The sequence below is a fragment of the Hordeum vulgare genome, chromosome 3H (genome assembly GCF_904849725.1).
Source record: "Hordeum vulgare subsp. vulgare chromosome 3H, MorexV3_pseudomolecules_assembly, whole genome shotgun sequence".
NCBI classification, from domain to species: Eukaryota; Viridiplantae; Streptophyta; class Magnoliopsida; order Poales; family Poaceae; genus Hordeum; species Hordeum vulgare.
In genome coordinates this window covers 376569678-376592428 of record NC_058520.1, presented here as the reverse complement: position 1 = coordinate 376592428, position 22751 = coordinate 376569678, and the positions used below count along the sequence as shown (strand labels likewise).

Here is a 22751-nt window from a genome sequence, read left to right as displayed (position 1 = left end):
CACAAATTTAAGAAAAAAGTTACACTAATGTGGGAAACGTTCACGAACTTGAAAAATAAACAATTCTTAAATAAAAAATGTTCAAATTAAAAAGAAAAAACAATCCAAACGTGCCTAAATCCGGACTGAAAGAAAATAGGAAAAATAGCTAAAAAAGAAACACACGAAGGCTAACACTGCCGCTCTAAATAAGTCGGCCTATTTGGGACGGGTGGTGGGGGGTGCGGCAGTGGCGGAGCCACCTCCCGGCGACCCCTGGCGGCTGCCCGGGCTGCTCCAGAAATTTACGCCTAAACACTAGTGATAATCTATGGTTAAAAAAATTATTTCTTTGGTCAGGTGGCAGCTCACACTGTTAGAGTTGAGTCTTGCCCGGGCGACATTCATGGGCTGGCTCCGCAGCTTGGGTGCGCTAACTACCGAATACACTCTATTTGGCGTTCTTCGGGTGTGTCGCGGTCGATGACTCGCACAACATACGCTCGTAAATGGGTTGGCTCAAGTACAATTTGTGTAGGTACAAGTCAGTCCGTTTCTTTAATCTTTGAAAGATTCCTAACCGGTTTTGAAAACGTTCGAAAAGGCTCCTGAATAGTTTTTTTCTTTTGGTTTAGTTCTTTATTCTTGTTCTTCTTTTTAGGATTACTAGCAAAAGGGCCCATGCGTTGTAACGGGATAAAGAAATACCACACGGCACACGCTCTTAATTTATAAAAAATGTCTATAATTTGAGAATTTATAGTTACGATACAAATAAAGATGGTCTTACCCTACAAAAATGCAGTTCAAAATTTCACAGGTCTTCTATTTTAACACGGCTTGCATGTAGATTTAATACGTACAAAGAATCAGTCAAGTGACCTTCAGTTTCATCTCTAATCCTGATTTTGTTGACGTGTTCATTCCCAACCCGGATGAGTACCGGTATGAAAAAAAGACGAATAATGACTTATTTATTAAGATTGCACCCTAGATAGTATTTTTATTAAATGTTTAACAGATAAAATAATATCATATTTAAATTCTACATATTTTTCTAATCAAATTCCATGTATAATATGTTAAATTTCGAGTTAAGGTTTAAAAGATATGAGTATTTAAAAAAATATTTAATATATACTACGAGTTTAATGTCATAAACAGTAAGGGCTTTTTTGTAAAATCACCTTGATGGGTTTTCCGACGGAAGCGATAGCCTCTTTATTATTAGGTAAAGATTTTTAGAATATCAAGTTTGAAATTGATCGTGTTTTGAAAATTCTTCACTCATTTAAGGAAGTACGGTCGGGTCTATCACAGAAAGAAACATGTGCATCCACGAGAAGTAAATCTCTACCTCTCGTGGAAGGAAAAATTGTGTTTTATTTATATTTTCGTTTCTTTTACAGAAGCAAATTAGTGCCTTCATGAAAAGTAAATATATACCTCTCGTATAAAGGAAAAACAAAAGGACACATTTTTTGAGAGAGATACGAGTTTGCTTCACACGGAAGCAATTATGTGCCTCGACAAAAAATAAAATTGTACCTTTTGCGAAAGAAAAAATAAACACGTTTACTCATTGGAATTTTTTTTTTAAAATCGTCCAACACCTAAAAAGGGAAAAACAGTAGAAAATCATGTAGAAGACGAAAACATGTACAAAAAATAAAAATAAAATAAAATTCAAGCGAATTCTTCAGATTGTGACACTTAGCGACGGCTGAGAGCATACCAAATGACACGCTCACAGCCCACCGAAAATAACCTTTTGTGAGGGCTCGTGAAAGAGTATTCACTGATTAGTTGCTCTCCCAATTGTTGTTTATTCAACAACATCCAGTGGGAGGGATCTCCTATTGGGGAACTTCTACCTGCCGCTCGCTGCGCAGGGAGTCTGTCCCACGCACAGGGCGAACCCCGACAGGTCATGCCGAGCAGGTCTGTGACACTGTAGCTTTAATTTTCCTTTTCTGCTTTTTTGGGTCGTTTTTATTCCCTTTTTCCTTTTTTTCCTTTTTCTCAGAATGAACAACCATTGAATTTCTTAAATCAGTTTTCAAAACATGAACTTTTCTAGAATAGGGAACAAATTTGAAAACGCAAACAATTTTTTAAAGGACGAACATTTTTCTAATCTTGAGAACAATATTTTAAATAAAGAAGCATTTTGAAAAATCCTGAACAAATTTGGGACGTCGAACAAAATTTTAAAGCGTGAACAAGTTTTTAAAAGCACGAACACTTTTAAAATCTTGAGAACAAATTTTAAATAATCCTGAAGAACATAGTGAATATGAACAATTTTCTAATTTTGAGAACAAATTTCGTAAAACAAGACATTTTTTAGGAACATTTTTAAAAATCCACAACATTTTTTCAAAATCCAGAACATGTTTTGAAATTCCTTTTTTACGAAAATATTGAACATTTTTGTAAAATATAAAAACATTTTTCTTATTTGAAGAACATTTTTGGAAAATCCCAAACCTTTATTGGAAATTCAGAACATTTTTCTGAAAATGCAGAACATTATTTAAAAATACAGAAACATTTTCCGAATTTGAAGAATATTTTTTGTAAACCCATTACATTATTAGAAAAATCACAATATTTTCTACAATTTATTTTTGTTTTTGAATTTGAATAACAATTTTTGGAAATCCCGAACATTTCTTGAAAATGCAGAACATTTTTGGATAATCCAGAACATTTTTAAAGCAGAAACAGGAAAAAAAATGTTTCTAAAACCCCGAATAAATTTGAAAGCGTGAATAAGTTTTTCAAAGCACGAACATTTTTTAAATCTTGAGAATAAATTTCGAAAAATCCTGAACGAAGAAAACCGTCGGGAAAAGTGTTCCCAAAACCGAGATCCCGTAACCTATAATGGGCCGGCCTAGATCGCATCGTCGTCATCATGTGCGAAGCCCGGACATCTTGACTCAAAGTGCGACAAATTGTGTTTTCCCTCCTATTGCGCGGGAGCTCCTATTCCGCAAACTGGGATTCGGAAAAGGGCGCAACGTGCACTCCCTCGTTCCCAACCCGTGACTTGGTCCGGCACAGGTGCGGGGCAAGGCTCCCTAGTTTTTGTTTTCTTTTTTGCTTCTATAAAAATGTTTGGGATTTATCGTTGCCAAGGTTGGTTAGAAATTTCCAAAAAACCTCCCACTCTATTAAAAAGCCGAAAATTCAGAAAATGTTTTAGGTTTCAAATTTTGTTTGAGAATTTGAAAATATTCTTATTTATTAAAAAAATTACACAAAGTTAAATAACTTTCATAACTTCACAAAGTTTTGGGATTTCCAATTTTTTTAATTTTTAAAAAATGTATCTATTTTTTCCAATCAAATAAATATTCACGGTTTCCAAATTTCTCCAGAATTTCAATAAAGGTTATTTTTTAGGAATTTGTTCAAAAAATAAGAATCTTAAACTATTAATGGTTTCAAAATATTTTTCCATATTTTAAATTATGTTCACAAATTCAACACATGTGCATGATTTTCAAGAAATGTTCTTATTTTTTTCTAAATTTGTTCCCAAATCCAAAAAATATTGGCACTTCTACATATATATTCGGAATTTCGAAACATATACACATCTATTTTTCAGAATTGTATCTTAATTTTTTTTTGCTACAATAGCTTATACGAGTTCACTATTGTAGGGTGCGGTTTTGGAGACGTAATTGATTATTTTAAGATCTGTGATGCCCTTCGAGATGCTAGGAACACGCGATCGACAACCGACTTATTGCGAGTTCGAGTCCTCATCAGGATGCTACCTTTTTTTGTGATTTTTCGGCCGCATTCAATGGGTCGTGTCGAGTCGATGCCGCCGCTCGACATCGTGCGCTTACCTTAAGTCGCCGTTCATAGATCTCACTCCGAGCACCGTCATCAAGCGTCGGATCAGACCCGATCCTTCAAGTGCAAGGACTATCGTAGCATCGCCACATGAGGGCCACAAGCCCTATGCCTCGACGTAGCCCACCATCGGCAACCGCCACGATCGCCGTCCGGAGGATGCCACACTAGCCGACTACGCCACTGCAACCCAGCCATTGCGGTCATGTCGCATCTCATCAACCAGTCCCTGTCATCACCATGCATCGCTACATGCCATGTCTCTGTTGCCACGGATGCGAGCGTGTCAAGCCCTGACACCACCTTTCCCAACATCGTGGCGGCTTCACGATGACCCCCCAGCGACAGAGGCACAAGAAAGAGAGGAAGGGGAAGACTAGAGGGACAACGACCAGGGTTCCCCCCACTCCCCTCCCCCTCGTGTCCCGAGGTGCGTCGGCGCTAAGTTCAAAATCGTTATGTAATAAGTAGCAGCCGTCGTGACTTGTGAGTGATGCCCTTGTGACAACGTAAAGATTTAATGGCGCCGGATGACGCGACGTACCGTACGCTGATCGATGTGTATGAGGGTGGCATTGTTGTGGCTCGGGGACATGTGTAAGTGCGGCTTGGTGCGTGACGAGGTCACCGTGAGCACTGTCCTTCATGCACATAAGAAGGCTGGAGAGTATGAGAAGGCAGGTATTTTCTTTCAAAATGGTCACCTGAATGAGATACAAGGTTGGATGGACATCTTTGCTATAGCTTGTATACTTACTGTTAGAGTAAAACGAGATTGAATGAAAGTGAATGGACCATTAGTCCTGATTTCTATTGATTCTCAAGTATATATACATCTGGAAGAGGCTAGAAGAAGAGGTGTCTATTCGGAGGCATCCCTCCAGAACAGGTGCCTCTTGGCAATAGAGATAGAAGAGACATGACTGTTCGGGGTTGGACACCCTTTGCTAATTAATTTCTAACACTCCCCTTGTACAACACCATTCCTTGAATGTTTCATTGTTGAAAGCTTCTTGCATATAGAACTTCCATCGTGAGAAATCTTTCATATAATCTTGAGAGTTTCCCCCCAAAAACCCTATGGGAAAAATATGAGTAGAATAGAATAGATATGTTGCTAAAAGTCCTTTAAACCCAGTGGAAAAAATAAGGAGAATGATGCAACATATAATGATTATTGTCTCTTGATAACTCATATGAGAAAAACCTTTCAAGAAGGAGAAAACTCATCAATAAGTTTAGAGAACAATTAATAAGTCGTGAGTACTTCCTTTAAAAACCCCAATAGGGAAAATAGAAAGTATGACATATGATCTTCGAGAAGATATTGCCTCGCTAAAAACCATTATGAGAAACTTTGAGAGAAAACTCATAAGGGAAAAGAGTGCAATCGTACATGCCATTGAAAACTCCTTTAAAACCCAGTGGGAAAATACAAGGAGAAAATGATATGGCATATAAAGACACTTGTGTTTATATTGTATCGTTAAAAACCTTTATGAAACCATTAGGGGACAAATCATCAAGGGAAAAAGAGTACAATATATGCAATCTGATGATTGTTAATAAGTTATAGTTTGGGAGATTACTCCTCCTGAACTTTACAAATATGAAGGATGTCTCATATCAATTTCATTGACATGAACATGAGATTGAGTATAATCTGTTGGATTATAACAGTATTTTGTTTGCAAATTATTTCCTCACTTTTCTATAATCCGTGAGGATAAGTAATTTCTAAGCAATGTGATTTATGATATTGTTCTTCATTTAACCTGTAGGTATTGATTAACACAAGTGGAAGTATCTTGATAAATCAAGTTATGTGATTCTAATGAATCTCAATCACATGATTTTGAGTGTGGTTAACCATTCTACCGAGTTATGCATATTTTGCAATGCTTTTAGATAAATTAATTATGTCAGAATGATAACTGGAAATAACCATTAAAATCCATTTAGATAACTTCCATGTGAAGGCTATTCAAGCAAATTCAGTCATTGATATGGCATAGTTGGGATCAAATAAAGAGCCAATATCATTACATCATATCATGGTCATATCTTCTATTTCCTGATGGAAATATTCAAGATTTACTGTAATCTTCATATATAAGATGATATTACTTATATCAACCATATACCTTCTGTTGGGGGTTGCACTCCGAATAAAAATAGCAAATATAGTGTGAGGCGTGACGTAGTTTGCAAGTATACGAGTGCTTTGACATTAGTGAGATATAGAACTTCAGGTCCTAGTATCATTTCTTTATCAACCCTAGGTATGAATGGATTTGTACCTTATCGAAGGTAGTATGACCATACATGTCTTATTTCTATGATATATCCACACTAAACTTCTCGTATATGTTTTGGATATATGTAGACTGATACATATTCCTCATAGAATGCTCAAGTTGTAAACATAAGCTAAATTTGGTTAAATCCAAATTTTACGTCTTGAGTTGATTTTGTGTATGTTTATGTCTAGTAGAGTCATTGATGACGAAATCATCGATATACACTGAGGTGATATAAGAAATTCAAATTTAGGATTCCTTTGTTAACACATAAACAATCATCATTCTTTGAATAATCCTTCAGAAGAAGAAAATCATTTAGTCTGTAGTACCATATGATTTGCGACTATTTCGAGCCATAGAGTGACTTCTGAAATTTTACACAAATATATTGCAATTTATTTTGGATTTGGAATTGTAAGCCCTTGAGGGACTTCGTTATAAAATTTCGAAACAAGTGACCCATATGAGTATGTAGTCACTCCATACATTATCTTCATGGATAATATTATTTATACTCCCAATGATATTTATTATCGAAACATAATTTCACTCATACAAAGAGGGTATATTACATCATAACTTGATGTCGGGTCTCTACGTGAAACCTTTTGCTACAAGCCTCGCTTTCTCACCACTTCATTGACTTTATCTATAAATTAGAAGTTTTTGTAGTATTCCTTATGGGAGATACTTATGAGTAGTTGGTATTACTATGGTAAATACCGCTCTTTGCTTAGTCAGTGTTATTCTTCATTACTTGCTTCCTTCTATGTGAACCAATATGAGTGCAAGAGGCACTCTACCATGGATTTTGGTTCAGGGCCCAACAGGTTTTATCAATTTTGAGAAGAATATATGTCGAAAAATGTAGAGTTATGTTATATGATTCTGGAGGAATCGATGAAATTTGTTGAAATATATTTATTCCTTTTTACTCCTTATGATTTCCTACAACAATGGAGTCAAGGTGTTTCGATGTCCCGACACAAAAACATTTGTGCACATTTATATCGGGCTTTGGATGATGAGCATCCAGTGAGGTGTCTTTCAACTTGATGTTGAATTACATTTACTGGTTAAGGATTTGATTCCCTCTATTTTCGCGGAAGCATATGCGAGATTATATCTCGTGTGGTCATATTTCTTCCCCTGTTGCTCTCATTTGGGAAGAAGAGTGGTTTATCAGGTACCTCCACTCTTTCTAACACTATATTGCAGGAATATAAAATTGAGTGACATCTTTGTCATCAGTAAATGTATGTGGCAGATTTGCAATGTGTTGCAAATATGTGATTCTAAACTTCTAGTTCAGATTTTTTTAATACGTGGATATAAGGACTGAATGTCAATAACATCTCTAATTTATTTCTCGACATTCTTTGTGGTACTTATCTCCCCCTAATGCCGGAAATGTCCTTATTGCTGATGCAATCAGTATACGGGTTATGAATAATTTTGATTGACGGACAAATTGTTATTCCTCACATAGATCCATAATTTTCTGTGAGAGTCCATTGATGTATGATGGAGTGGTGATATCGGTATGTAACTGAATTATCACAGATATAAAATACTTTGTTGGTTTCCACGTAATTACTACAAGGGGAAAGTATTATGCTATGCACTTGGTATGATTTATATCATACTTACTGTGTGTAATACCGTATTTGTCCCGGAAGAGGCTAGTAAATTACAATTCTATAAGTTCGGTCATGTTACTAATTTCAGTATCTTGGATACAACCATTTTGGGTATGTACATAAAGTATTATATAATAATCAGACATTGCTTGTGAAATGAGTTCAACGAAGTTGTCCATTCGAATGGATTTATCCCTTGTTTAGGATAATTTGCTCTTACTTTGAGAAAGTGAGCAATTAATTTAATTATATCATTCATGGTTTTGTGTGACAAGAGTCACACTTGAAATCATTTTATAAAATGTTTCCATGAGTACCATGAAGTATCTATATAATACCACATAATGGTTGAGTAATCCACATATCTTCTGAATGTTTTCAAGGAAGAATGAGTGGCTCATTTGATTTTTAAGGTGGGACATCGCACTACATGTAGTAGCACAAGTATAGGCTAATGTTATTTTGGGAATACTTAGGATATTACATGAGGTCACCCATATTATTTGAAAATTAAATATGCAAACATATCATAGGCATAAAGGAATTGATCATTCTTTTATTGCACTATATTTTTGGTTCTCCTTCTGATTAAGATTTGAGAACATCATTTACCAGAATAGTTTTTGGTCGTATGTTTGCAAATTTTGTAATATTCCAATGAACTTATTTGCCTTTTAATAAATTCATGGGGTGGTTTGACCATATGTTTGAGGGTTTGGTATTCATATGTATGATATTTATGTAACCACACATTTGACAAACTTAAGAGTTGTCTTTGTGATCATTTGGAAATGATCAATTCCCAATTAAAAGGTAATTCTATCATTGGTTGTCTTTAGCCTCCACTTTACTTTGAATTCCTCATGGTTTTGTTCTGTGATTGGCTTGCATAGTATTCTCAATGCTAGCAAATATTTGAAGCCCTCGTTGGGTGAATATGATGATTTTAAGAAATAACATGTTTCTTTACCATGAAAATGGTAATACCATCATAAAGTGTATTATGCGATTTTTAATCAGATTCAAATATGAAAAATATCCGATCAAAAAATCTCAACTTAAAGTTGATTTTATAACTACCAAAATTGTAAGTTGCGATAGACTTGAGGCCTTGAAAAATTATTGGGTGATCATTCCAAAAGTGCTCATGGCAGCATGTTTCTCTTAAGGGAAATATTCAAGGTGAATAGATATTCATCCATTATGTACTCAGTTTGAGAACTAAGTGAAGTTGGTGACAGACGAAACACATATGAACATACTTGGCTATTAAGAGAATAGCCATGACACATATTGCGAAGGTGGAATTATAGTGGCCACAAATGCCGCATGTGGATATAATGACTAATGTCATGAATCATCTTACAATAAATACTCCCACCAAATCATGCATTTACTATATTTGGAAATGTCAGCCATGCATTACTTCAAAATGCTAATGCATTTATTTAATTTACTTCTAGGAGTAAGTGGCATCTATGAATAAATGATTTGTTTGAGAACAATCATGGCCAAGGTGATCCTTGGTGAACGTGGGTGTATCCTTCCATACAACACATGTGATGAAATTATTGCTAATGTTTTGGACTTCATTCTTTAAGAAAGTGTGTGACTTTAGAGTCACTGCCAAAACGTATAGACTTGCATGCTTAACATTAGTTAGTCACTATGAAAGTATAACCACGATGTGATGTGGACCTTGCAAAAGTGTTGAGTCACTCGATCATTGCCATAAATTATGGGGTCCATCTTGATGGATGAACGACACTTTAATTAGAAATAGTGACGTAGGTTCCATTGCCATGTATTTTACCAATGTAATAAAATGTAATCATTGGAGTATGCAAATATTTGCATAATTCTCTATGATGTATTCAAACAAAATTAGGCTTGAATAATTGATATTGGTAGATAATACCATTCAACATGCAATAATCATGCATGAATTTACTATGATAGTAAATCATTTTAGTGAACAACAACAATTGCTTCAGAGAAGAAAATTTTAGATTAGCTGATGCTTTTATAACCATATGTGTAGACCTCAATTTATATAGGATAACGCTTTGAGGATAATCACCAATATGGTGTAGAACTCAAAGTAATAGAAAACATAGTCTGACTTTTCTCAGTAGATGTTCATGTCTACTACCTTATGTCATTAGATATTGATATTACCTTATGATATCTTGAGGTAGTCACATTTAATATTAATAATTGGAAGAGCACATCGAAGATAGTCATCTTGTTAAAATAAAAAGATGTAGACTTCACAGTAGTGGTGAATAATCTGCATATGATGTAGTAGATGTCACCAATACCTTGTGATTCACAAGTAAAATTTGGATTAGTCATATTAAGTATGCCACTTTATAATTCTTAGGATTTGCAAGGAGATAAAATCAATTGCAAAAAAACGTAGTTGTTCTAAAACTGGTATATACAACAAAGGCGGAGGCAATTATGTATAACATGGAACAATAGCGTCTCAATATGTAATGTTCCGCAATTTGATGAAATTGCAAGGTATGAACACCTGAACAGTAGTACTATGCTCATAAAACATGTAGAATTAATGTTTTAGTTTATGATGCACAATATGACAAGACCAAAGGGTCTGAGTCACATGATTACAATTAGCCCGAGGGCTTCTATGCAACCAGTACTAAGCCTGATGGGTATACTTGTCACAAGAGAAAATTAGAAATGCTAAAGTGTTAAATGGCCGAAGAGATAAGGTTCTCCGGTGATTCTCGTTACGACCAAGAATCCATTGATTCAATTAGCTTTGGCTGTACAAGGTCATAGCAAATCGCCTCGTGAGGAATTAGGAGGGAAGACGGCGTCGCAGATCGAAGGTCGTCTGCACCCGAGGAGCATCTCCCATTCGTGGGCAGATGTTGGCCGCCGCCGGCCGCCATGTCGTCACGCTGAATCAAGAGAAGTGGCATCACAGCCGAAGGCCGCCGTGCTCGGGGAAGAAGCCACGGGGCCAAGGGCCTCCGCACGCTCCGTGATGGGCCCCGTCATCCCTAGGTTGGATACACCTCTGCGTTGGGGCCGAAGGCCGTGGCAACACCATGAGCGTCGCTTGTGTCATCGGCCAGCGGGTCGCGTCCGAGGGAGAACCACGCACCGCGCCATGGTCGTGCTCCGCCTGTGGGAGGAGCATCGCGTCAGATGCTTCATCCGAGAGGTGGAGGACGCCGTCATCGCGAAACGCCGAGGTACGCTCGCTGGGTCTTCTTCCCTTATTTTTCCCTGGACGTTTTGTTGCTGATAATTGCGATGGCGACTAGATCGTCATAGTGGACGTTGAAGAAGGGAACAAAAATGCGAAGAATATTTTTCTTGTTCCTCATCTTCTAGTCTTGTTCTTGATGTTGATTCTTCTTTTCTTCTTGATTGAGGCTTTCTTGAGTATCGAGTAATCCATCTCACCATGAGGATACGCCGGGTGAAGCGATTTGCAAAACAAAACAATTATTAGTTCTTTGATTGATTGCAACAAGACAAAGCAAATTGAAGAATCTCCTAATTTAGTTTTCCTCTTTTTAGAGAGGCATCTCCATTGATTCCTGCCATGGAAGAGAGACTAGTCGAATCGGCAGCGCCGTAGCGGCAGATATGCTCCTCTTCTGGTGTGGCCTTTTCTCAACGGGGAGCAAAAGTGCGTGATAATGTGTTAGAGTAAAACGAGATTGAATGAAATAAAATGGATCATTAGTCCTGATTTCTATTGATTCTTAAGTATACATACATATCGAAGAGGTGGGAAGAAGAGGTGTCTGTTGGTAATATAGAGAAGAGACATGACTGTTCGGGGTTGGACACCCTTTTGCTAATTTGGGGTTGGACGCCCTTTGCTAAATTAATTTCATAACTTCAGAAAGTTTTCGGATTTCCAATTTTTTTTTATTAAATATATCTATTTTTTTCTATTTTTCCAATCAAATAAATATTCACGGTTCCAAGTTTCTCCAGAATTTCAATAAATGTTATTATTTTTAGGAATTTGTTCAAAAAGTAAAAATCTTAAACTGTTAATGGTTTCAAAATATTTTTCCATATTTTAATTTATGTTCACAAATTCAACACATGTGCATGATTTTCAAGAAATGTTCTTACTTTTTTCTAAATTTGTTCCCAAATCCAAAAAATGTTGGCACTTTTACATATATATTCGGAATTTCGAAACATATACACATCTATTTTTCAGAACTGTATTTTTTTTTGCTACAATAGCTTATTCGAGTTCACTGCTGTAGGCTGCGGTTTTGAAGATGCAGTTGATTATTTTAAGATCTGTGATGCCCTTCGAGATGTTAGGAACACGCAATCGACAACCGGCTTATTGCGAGTTCGAGTCCTCATCAGGATGCTACCTTTTTTTGCGATTTTTTGGCCGCATTCAGTGGGCCGTGTCCAGTCGATGCCGCCGCTGGACATCGTGCGCTTACCTTAAGCCGTTGTTCATAGATCTCACTCGGAGCACCGTCGTCAAGCGTCGGATCAAACCCGATCCTGCAAGTGTAAGGACTGTCGTAGCACTGCCAGATGAGGGCCACACGGCCCATGCCTCGACGTTGCCCACCATCGGCAACCACCACAATCGCCGCCCAGAGGATGCCAGACTATCCGACTACGCCACCGCAACCCAGCCATCGCGGTCATGTCGAATCTCATCGACCAGTCCCTGTCATCACCATGCATCGCTACATGCCATTTCTTCGTGGCCACGGATGCGAGCGTGTCAAGCCCTGATACCACCTTTCCTAGCATCATGGCGGCTTCGCGATGACCCCTCCAAGGACAGTGGCACAAGAAAGAGAGGAAGGGGAAGACTAGAGGGACAAAGACCAGATTTCCCCCACTCCCCCTCGTATCCGAGGCGCGGCGACGCGAAGTTCAAAATCGTTATGTAATAAGTAGCAGCCGTCGTGACTTGTGAGTGATGCCCTTGTGACAACGTAAAGATTTAATGGCAGCTATATGCGTTTTGTATATACTAGCACACATACACACTCATACACCTCCCTCGCAAAATAATAATAATAATAATAATAATAATAATAATAATAATAATAATAATAATACATACATACATACATACATACATACATACATACATACATACATACACATACTCCTATGCATAGAAGAGAGAACGCACACATGGTGCGTGTGGTTGGATACTAACCTAACATTGGTCGTGCATGTGATGGTCTTGACAATGTAAAGATCGACAACAACTATTTATGTTTGAGATAAATACACGAATGGTCATTGTTTTTTAGTCGAAAGTTTACTATGATTTAGGACCGAGCCTACAGTGGTTCTAAAAGTGCGGCCGGGCCCCATATTCCAAGGGCCCCAGTTTTTTACATAGGCCTAGTACTAATAAAAACAAACCGTGTTACTCGGCCTCCTCCATGCTGGCGCTGGAGTTGGACTAGAGGAGGTGAGCAGTGGCAGCCAACTATCGAGTGGCCATGCAGCAGGTAGTACTAGCCCCCCTCTATTTCCTCAACGTGAAATTTGGAAAAGGGAAAAAAGGCCTATGTGAAGCCCACTAGTGGCCAGACTGGGGCTAACCTCCTCGCCTGTGCGTTGTCTCATCCCGTAATTAGCTAGTACGCTGGATTAGTGATTAGTCGCCGCCGTTGTGTGCCCTTGCCACCATTGTGTGGGATTAGTGATAAGTATAATTTCAAAAAAATCTATAAGATATATATACATTATAAAAACATTTTGGTTTATTTTTTTGTGACATAGGGTCCCGTTTGTATTTTCGCACAGGGCCTCGGATTTGGCCGGCCCGGTCCTGCTATGATTACTGTACTTTGAAATATGCTTATTATGATCATTATATACGTGCTGACGTAATTATACGATCACTGGCTCGCCGTATAACATTCCTGCGACACCAGATGCATTCCTGCGACGTGGCGCCGAATAACGCGACATACAGTACGCTGATCAATGTGTATGAGGGTGGCATTGTTGTGGCTCGGGGACACTATCCTTCATGGGCATAAGAAGGCTGGAGAGTATGAGAAGGCAAAGATTTTCTTTCAAAGATGGTCATCTGAATGAGATACAAGGTTGGATGGACATCTTTGCTATAGTTTGTATACTTACCATACCTTGAATGATAGTTATGAAAATATGCGCGTGACTTCGTCGGAGGGGAAATGAGGTGCAGAGGCAGGGGCAACAAGACATGGGTGACGCCGGCGTCGGCTATGTCACCAACCTGGGCGTGCGTCGTCTCCAGCCACCTCGCACCGCGCCTTCACTAGATCCACTCTTGTTGGGCGCCGTCGGCCCGCCCTCTTCTCCGCATGCTGGGAGGACCGCGCGGGGCCTCCCGAGGCGAAGCGGGGAGCGTGAGGGCGACGGTCACAGCGCGAGCGAGGTGCTTGAGGCGGGCGAGCGGGAGGGCACAAAGAGGAAGCATATGACGGTCATTTGGGAGCAGGAGGGGAGGGAGAGCAGAGCAGCGGCAACTGGTCAATGTTGCTTAGGTTGATCAGTCAACTCGGTTGAATAGAGAGGTATATGGTGAGCCAGTGACCGTATAATCTCTACTATTAAAGTAGGATCGAACGTCGTGATGGTTCAACCAGGTGGATGGTTCGACCTCCCATCCCACCCATCGGTCGCATGCAGTAAAAAAATCGCTAGATCCCGCCGCAGAACGAGTCCACCTTTCCAACCCCTTGTCGCTAGAAAAAAACTGCCACTTTCCCACCCCACCTCTCCTCACCCCTCGTTCCCGATCTCGTCTCTCTCCTTCCAAAAATCATCCCAAATGGTCGCCGCCGCCTCCTTCCTCGCCGCTCCCTCCCCGCTCGCCCGCCGGCCGCGCCTGCGCCATTCCCTCCGCCACCTCGCGCGCGCCGCGGCCGCCAGGCCGTCGACCGCCCCCCTCGCGCCCCCCGCCTCGCCGAGCCCACGGCCGCCGCCTCCTTCCTCGCCGCGCCCTCCCCGCTCGCCCGCCCGCCGCGCCCGCGCCATTCCCTCCGCCACCTCGCGCGCGTCGCGGCCGCCAGGCCGCCGACTGGCCCCCTCGCGCCCCCGCCTCGCCGAGCCCGCGGAGGCCGCTCCGGGACCTGGCGCTGCGCGACCTGGCGGCGGGCCGTGTCGCCGAGGCCGCGCGGCGGGCGCTGGCGGCCGCCGCGGGGCCCCTGGTCGTCGCGCTCGCCTCCGCCGCGCTGATCCTCGGGGACATCGGGCGCGCATCCGCATTCGTCGTCGCCACGCCGTGGAAGCTGCAGGCCAACGAGCTCGCCACCGTGCGCCTCTTCAAGGACAACACCCCCTCCGTCGTCTACATCACCAACCTCGTCGTCCACATGGCTGATTGCCTCGGCTGGTAAGTTCTTTACCTTTCTCTTCCTTTCCGTCTTAATGTACGGTTCTCCATCCACTCCATGGCTTGCAGTGTGGCGCTGGACGATGGGGTGCTCCATAAGGTTGAGGCCGCCGCATACTGGACCGCTGTCGCGCCAAACGTCGAGGAGTATGGCAGCGTCGTGGCCAGGGCCATCACATCCGGCGACGAGAATGTGGCCAAGGGGATTCTGTGGCGCGGGGTGATGACTCGTGGACATGCTTCCCTGGGGAACGAGGTGCTCGAGAAGAGGATCCAAATCGGTGATACTAAGGCCGAGGTCAGCCCTGAGATGCTCGGGCGAATCAAATGGTAGTGCTTTCTTTCTCAGTTTTCACATCAAATGTGTTCCTAATTTGCAGTCATGCAAACATATTCAGTGGGATTTGTGATGCATAAATCAGTAAATGCTTCAGGTTTTGGGGACATCATAGTTCATAGTTAGATCAGATTATTAGATTAAATTGTGATGCCATGTGACATCATGGTATCGCATTTGCGTTTGATGGTATTTGTGTTAGAAATGTTTATGGTTAGTATGGATAATCTGCCCAAATTGTTCATGTTATCTTGTTGGCGCTTGCAGTTGTTTTGCTTGTTCTGTTGTTTGGTATCCCTCGTGCTATGTTAATCTTGTCTGCTTGGTCCTGCTATCTATGGTGATTGGTGAATTATAGCAATGGCTTGATGCCGTGATTCCATATTGTGTCATATGGGAAGAATCTATGATTGTAGGCAGCTGCATTTTGATGAATTCTGCAACTGGGCTAACTCACTTTCTTTTTAGTAGTGTCATTGTCTTTGCTCCATCTGTATAGATGTTAGCTAATTTATTAGGAGTTGCTACTACAGTAGAACTAATGATTCACCCTTTCTTAATTTCATCTAGAGATGTTGTTGTCCTAGATATTACATTCTTGCTGAGTAAATCAATTACATTTGATGAACAAGCAGCATATTCCTTTTTCTATGATTGTGTTCTCTATTTGTTTGGCTTCCATCGACCAATTACCGATCGGGAGGCATGCCATGAAAGTGTCGAAGAAAGCGATGTGTAAAATATTAGAAATAAAAGTAAAGTGGTCCATGGAAATTAGTAAACTTCTCGCTGTTTTAGTTATATTGGCAAGAACTTAGGCATTATTCCTTGTTGCCTTGAATACTAAAAAGAACACGATGGTTCTCCTAGCTTGAACCGTAAGTATGTAAATGCTCGGAGAGTTTTCCTATTTTATTAGGAAATTGAGCGACTCTTGTGCTTGCAATTAGAGTCATTGACTGTAGAATAAACTTTATTCCTATTACAGTGCAGAATATATGATTGATCTTCTTATACTATGCATTGTTTTACAGAACTATGTTGTCAATGCATTTTCCTGTTTCTCTGTGTCTGCTCTTCTGGCCCCATCGGGATCGCCACTCACACACTGACTATTGTATTGGCAGGTTCAGTGGGTCACTTGCATTGACAATCGATTGTGTGTACATGTGTGTTACCATATGATCCAGCATTTTGTATTTCTCATGGAAGGATATGCTTGTGGTCCGGAAGGGTTTGGTTCACGGGGTTTGACCGTCAAATCAAAGGTTCATGTAGTCCTCGAGAGTTGCTGGGAAGAAGATGGGTAAGCTCTATTGCTCTTCTATGTTGGTTTAGCAGAAGAAAAAAAACTTAGAAAGAGGATCAGGAAGAGTATCTGGATATATATTTTGGTGCTCTCGGCCTCATTCATGATTTATCCTGTAGCCAAATCTCTTTCATGTTCATATCCTATGTTAGTGAATCGCCTGCTAGCTGTTGATTTACTCTTTGTTGTAAATTGGTTAGAAAAAATACTATATTATCATGGTTATAGTGCATCTTTTTGGCTTAGAAAGAAAAGAATAATTTCTTGAGCATTATTAACTGATTCCCAAGTTGCATGCAGGTACTGATTTACACAACGATCGGTTCGATCCAAATTTCTGAGCTCATACCAAAATATTTCTTTTACAACTTGCGTCGTGTATATCGGGACTCGATTGTGATCTATATCAGGTGAGTAAATCATGCTCGGTACTATAATTATGTTGTAAATTAATGAAAGATGATGATGTTTTAATTATCGAGGTTATACACCTGTATAGCTACTGATTGTGTATTCTTATGTTCGCTAAAACTGTTTCTGCTGTTTAGTTCGTCTAACCAAATTTGTAGGGACATAAAAACATAGATTGATATACGATATTGTACTGATTACAAACACAACATCAGCATGGCAGATTATTATGCTAATTTATCTCCTCCCCCCATTTCTTTTGATTTAATCCCTGGAATCCATTGTTGTTTCTACATATTATCTAAGCCCATCGCCTATATTTTTTATTTTCATGTTCGTTGATATGCGATATTGTACTGATTAGAAAAACAACATCAGCATGTCAGGCCATCATATGAGAAATATAAGATAACAAAACAGTCTATTATTTCTCTTCGATTGCACATGGACAGTTTGATTTTGAGGTGCATGTGTAGTTTCAGTTATGACATAATTTTGGTTGACTGTAGAATTAGTCCTGATGAACTATCGGGTTCTTCGTTCAGTTAAAAAGATCACGCAATGTTGCCGATCTCTCGAAGCATTTGCTCAGTTCACTGAGTGGACTTATTCTTGGTTATTTTTGTGGTTAGGAGGATGTTTGTTGTGGTTCCTATATACATCTGTTGGATGTGGTTGCCTCCCGGTGTTCTTTGGCATCCCATTCGGACTTAGAGAGTGATGATGGACGATGGGGTCATGCTCGGAAGAGTCAAACTCAAAATTTATGTGTGTGGAAGCGATTCGCTGAGCATGAGGTGGTTTTTGGGTTCAAGAGTCAAGACTATGTAACTTCATACAAGTTCAGACACAATGCTGGTTCATATGCCTAGCACCTGCTAACAAAATCTCAATTATCTGCAAGGTATATCTAATCATTTTGTTTTCCACGATAAAGAAAAGGTATGACCATGGGCTTCTAATATTTCTCTATACATTTGACATTTTGACAGTTCCTCAAAAAAAAGTAAATCCATCATTGCTAACATTTAGGAGAAATTATATTTTTCAGTTCCATAACTATTGTCAGAGTTTTGCAAGATTTGTACAAGAAATCTGATAGACTTGTTGTGTTTGTTATGCCCTTCTATACATGGTATTATTATTGTGGTGGATAGGCCAGTCATTGGAGTTGGAGCGTGGTAGATGGGTTGGAGCAGAGCGTGGTAGATGGATTGGAGAACAGACCAGGTCATGCAGACAGCTCTAACGGCACATTAGAGTTAACTTTATATTTCTGGCTAACTTGGAGGCTTGGCTGCTTCCCCATCAGTTCACTACTTCTAATTGTTCGAGTGCAGTTGTACTCGAGACAAACACAATCCAGTAAGGTAGTTTGTTCAAATAGATCTCATATGTTGAATGAAGATTATAAGATGTAGGTTAAATTGAAGGAAATAGGAGAGACCTGCACGTGTACTTATCAGGTTGAATTGGGTTTTGAGAAAATCTCTGAAAGTGAAAACCGTGATATTGATATGTCTGTGATTGATAGTTCATGCGGTGTTGTACAATGCAAGAAGGCGTTGACCGTCTTATATATGTATTGCTGCTCTTTGCCAGAAACCAAATAAATAACACTTCTATGTTGCTGCTCACTGATCGATGCTAAATATATGGCTTGTTCTTGAGGATTGTTTTCACTTTTTGATTCATATGGAATTTGAGGATACGGATGACACTGGTTTGTTTCTTTCACTAAAATTCTGTCCACCATTAGCTTACCGGCAATACTCTAGATACATGTGAACATGTGAATAAATGCTCTTTATGGTTCCATGTTCTTATGTAATAACACTTGATGTGTTTCATCTTCCAACAGTTCAGACACGAGCCTTATGCAACTTCATACAAGCTGCTGACAAGAGCTAGAGGGTTAGGTTTGATATTATTATTTGTTGTATGACTATTTATTCTCATTATGACACACCTTATTTATCTTTTATTGAGTTGCTACATAGTGTCTCTATATTACTTGAAACATAATTATACTGCATACATTTAGTGGATACTATTGTTTGAGTAAAAACAAAATTCAAACTTCTAATTACATACTAGATTTAGATTGTTTCCTTAAAAACCAAGAGTTCTTTTTTTGATGCCTGATTGGCTTTCATTTAGTAAGGGGTGTAGTACAAGGTGTTTCTCAAAAATACAGGGTAGTACAGCTGCATACGTACTGTATGCAGGAAAGAGGAAACACACAGTGGACAAGAACCGAAGCATCTCTAATATGGCTCCCCTGGTCTTTTATATCTGCTGGTTAAAAGTTAAAACCCAAGATATCTTTTGAGGTTCGGAGTAGTTGTTTACTAGAGCAGACTCCAAGAACATTCTGATCACGGGGGGGGCACCAGGTTCGTTGGTCTCTTCCTGTCCAGGAAACTTGTCCAGAAGGGACACCAGGTCAGTATGTGCATACATTTCTGATAGTACAAAGAATGGCTCCTTAGGCTAAATATGACCTGCAATGTTTTGATAGTACCGGCACATCGATTTTATGAGTCCACTAAAAAGATGAATTTATTTCAGGTCACATTGTTCACCAGAGGAAAGGCACCCATAACCCAGCAGTTGCCAGGTGAATCAGATGCAGAGTATGTAGAGTTCTCTTCCAAGGCATGCCGTTTCCTACCATCCTGTCCTTGCTTCACTTGTTCACCTTTATTTGCATATGACTCATGATATTTAGGATGGTTTTTGCGTATAGGTGCTGCATTTGAAAGGTGATAGGAAAGACTTTGATTTCGTCAAGACAAGCCTTTCTGCTAAGGGCTTTAATGTCGTCTATGATATTAATGGTAAGCCAGACAGCTACAATAGGAGTACTCTCTTTCTTTACAAATGCAGCAGCACCGTATTTTATTGATTAAGCAAGGAAGTTAAATTACATGGAGTAGTTACAAGCATTTAAGGATCAGCAGTCTAGAAGAATATTCAAGGGTGCTCCCGGTCTATCTTTCGAAACTCGGAGCTTTGCAACATAGGGGTCTGCGATGGTGTAATTGGATCGACAATCTGTTATCCTCGGCGAGCACTGAAAACTTGGTTAACGGTTCCTTCCCGGGGTATCCCCTTCGGCCTATCCTTTTCATGCTCATCGTGGATTTTCTTTGCTCGCCGGTTCAATCTTGCTTGGTCTGAACTCTGAAGGCATCCTTGTTCCCTTTGGTTCGTGGATGGTTAAGCATAGAACTTTGGTCTATGCCGATGATGCCGTGATTTTTATCCACCCTGATATTGAAGATGTCAGTGTGGTCAACAGTCTCCTAGATCCCTTTGGCCGGGCAACTGGTCCTTCAACCATCATCGCCAAGAGCAGTATTTTGCTTATTACATGCGACCATGTTGACCTGAATGCTATCAGGCTCTAATATACTAAGTAGATATTTCTGGTACACCACACAAATGTTTGTTCATAACTACTAACCAGATGTAAATAAGCGTGTCAATTAGTATCAAAACACCTGAAGATTGCTTCTGAAATGCAAAATGGCACTTCCCCAGCTGAAACTATCATTTCTGATATCTCCCAAATGTTGTAACTCTTTTGTGTCATGGTGTTTCAGGACGCGAGGCCACTGAAGTATCCCCCATACTAGAAGCGTTGCCAAACCTGGAACAATAAGCTGGTTACTTTTTCGGATGCAAAACAAGATATTTGCAAATTCAGTGCCCTGAACTATCTAGCATTCTGGTACTATTTTCAGGTTTATCTATTGCTCATCGGCAGGAGTCTACCTTAAGTCAGACCTGCTCCCACACTTTGAGGTATATTTCCATACCACTCACATGGATGTCAACATGAAGTCGTCACCATTACTGACTCGTGGCAAGCATATGCCCATCCAACCGGTAGACCGACGTTGTGGACCCAAAAAGCCGGCATAAGGGAAAGCTGGAGACACAGAGCCTGCTGGAGACGAGCGGCGTGAACTGGACGTCCATCAGACCGGTCTACATCTACGACCCTCTCAACTACAACCCCGTGGAGGAGTGGTTCTTCCACCGGCTCAAGGCTGGTCGCCCGATCCCCATCCCTAACGCTGGGAACCAGATCACCCAGCTCGGCCATGTAAAGGTCTGTGCATTGACATGCATGCGGTGAATTGCTGCTATCGGGTTGTATGTCATAGAAGCCATCTTCTGTACTGTCTTGTGCTTGGTTTTGCAACAGGATTTGGCGACGGCCTTCATCAAGGTCCTCGGCAACCCCAAGGCGAGCAAGCAGGTGTACAACATCTCCGACAACAAGTATGTCACCTTCGACGGGATAGCACGGGCATGCGCAAAGGTCATATATATGAACAAGTTGTTCCTCGTGTGCAAACAACTCCATGTCCGTGGGTAATTCACTTAGATTCTAACTATACATCATTTTTCGCTTGGTGTTTGATATGCAATGCAGGCTGGAGGGTTCCCTGAGCCGGAGATCATCCACTACAACCCCAAGGACTTCGATTTCGGCAAGAAGAAGGCCTTCCCCTTCAGAGACCAGGTATTCCTTGATTTCTTCTACGTCTTGCTCTGGAAAAGTACAACCATTACAGTGTCGCTGACCGACACAGCATGATGCAACGATGGCAGCATTTCTTCGCGTCGGTGGAGAAGGCCAGCAAGGACCTCGGGGTTACGCCGGAGTACGACCTCCTCGACGGCTTGACGGACTCGTACAACCTTGACTTCGACCGCGGGACCTTCAGGAAGGAGGCTGACTTCACCACATACGACATGATCCTCGGCAAGAAGCTCGTGAGCGTCCGAGGCATGCATGGACGGGCTCATGGCAGTGCAAAGCGTGTGGCAACAGCGTGTGCGGCGTGCATATGTAGCACACGGAAGACGATCTCAGTTTGGGATGTAGGTTGAGGTTCACTCATCCGATGAAATGTACTGCTGACACCTAATTCTCTCCTCGTGTCATTTGCTTTACTTCGGTTCAGTTTATACGTGGTTTTCTTTTTGTAATAATATATCGGTTTTCTAAGATCGGAACTGAATTTGACCACTCAAGATTTTGAAAATCAAATCCGATGGATAGAAACATTCCGTTTAAGAGCATCTCTAGCAAACCCGGTATAAGTGATCAAACCCTTTTAATTTTTGCGTTTTACAGTTTTGATTGAAATAAGTGTTTAGAATAAACCGTAAAAGTGGTCCAATCCGTCAAAAATTTAACGGCCATCGAAAATGCACACCAGAAACCTTTATATTTTAAGGTTGGAAGGCCGAACTGAGGGGGCTCCCTATACCGGTCAAACCTCGTCGGAGTAAACACGCCGCCGTGGAGTTTGTTGTAATTCATCATAAATTCGTTCTAGATATGTTCTCTAGCCATTTTGTTTGTGTCTATGTGAACGCATATATTCCTCTTGTATCCATCTTTGATGGATGCCTATATCATGATGCTTTTAGTTTTCACTAGCTATCCTCAGTTTTTGGAGCATGGTGTAACTTAATTTATTTCTTCACAGGATGGAGG

General features: G+C 40.5%; 2 protein-coding genes and 1 pseudogene across 5 annotated transcripts; all 3 read left to right on the top strand.

Annotated features, from left to right (window-relative positions):
- The first annotated feature begins 10337 nt into the window (after positions 1-10337).
- LOC123443906 lies at positions 10338-14687 on the top strand. 4 transcript variants are annotated; one of them, XR_006630877.1, is made up of 3 exons: positions 10359-11022; positions 13595-13899; positions 14001-14687. XR_006630877.1 is itself a non-coding variant. In XM_045120463.1 (2 exons), the coding sequence occupies exons 1-2, from the start codon at positions 10876-10878 to the stop codon at positions 12718-12720; spliced, it is 804 nt and encodes a 267-aa protein (XP_044976398.1). In that variant the 5' UTR covers positions 10371-10875; the 3' UTR covers positions 12721-12856. The 4 variants fall into 4 exon arrangements, 1 of the variants encoding a protein (XP_044976398.1); XR_006630876.1 differs by lacking the exon at positions 14001-14687 and having other exon boundaries at positions 10338-11022; positions 13726-13964; XR_006630875.1 differs by lacking the exon at positions 14001-14687 and having other exon boundaries at positions 10338-11022; positions 13595-13964.
- Positions 14688-14976: 289 nt separating this feature from the next.
- Positions 14977-18867, top strand: LOC123443907 (senescence/dehydration-associated protein At3g51250-like). Its single transcript, XM_045120464.1, has 5 exons — positions 14977-15173; positions 15243-15503; positions 16638-16816; positions 17120-17229; positions 17863-18867. Exons 1-3 carry the CDS (start codon positions 15154-15156, stop codon positions 16693-16695), a joined length of 339 nt encoding a protein of 112 aa, XP_044976399.1. The 5' UTR covers positions 14977-15153; the 3' UTR covers positions 16696-16816; positions 17120-17229; positions 17863-18867.
- On the top strand, positions 16813-22325 carry LOC123441774 (annotated as a pseudogene).
- The last annotated feature ends 426 nt before the right edge of the window (positions 22326-22751 follow it).

Bases quoted from the DNA above. Each gene is read 5' to 3' on its own strand.
- LOC123443906 (XM_045120463.1), top strand. From the start codon at position 10,876: ATGAGCGTCGCTTGTGTCATCGGCCAGCGGGTCGCGTCCGAGGGAGAA. The intron at 11,023-12,063 runs GTACGCTCGCTG...TCACTGCTGTAG, and splicing joins CGTCATCGCGAAACGCCGAG to GCTGCGGTTTTGAAGATGCA.
- LOC123443907 (XM_045120464.1), top strand. From the start codon at position 15,154: ATGGCTGATTGCCTCGGCTG. The intron at 15,174-15,242 runs GTAAGTTCTTTA...CATGGCTTGCAG, and splicing joins ATGGCTGATTGCCTCGGCTG to TGTGGCGCTGGACGATGGGG. The intron at 15,504-16,637 runs GTAGTGCTTTCT...TTGTATTGGCAG, and splicing joins ATGCTCGGGCGAATCAAATG to GTTCAGTGGGTCACTTGCAT.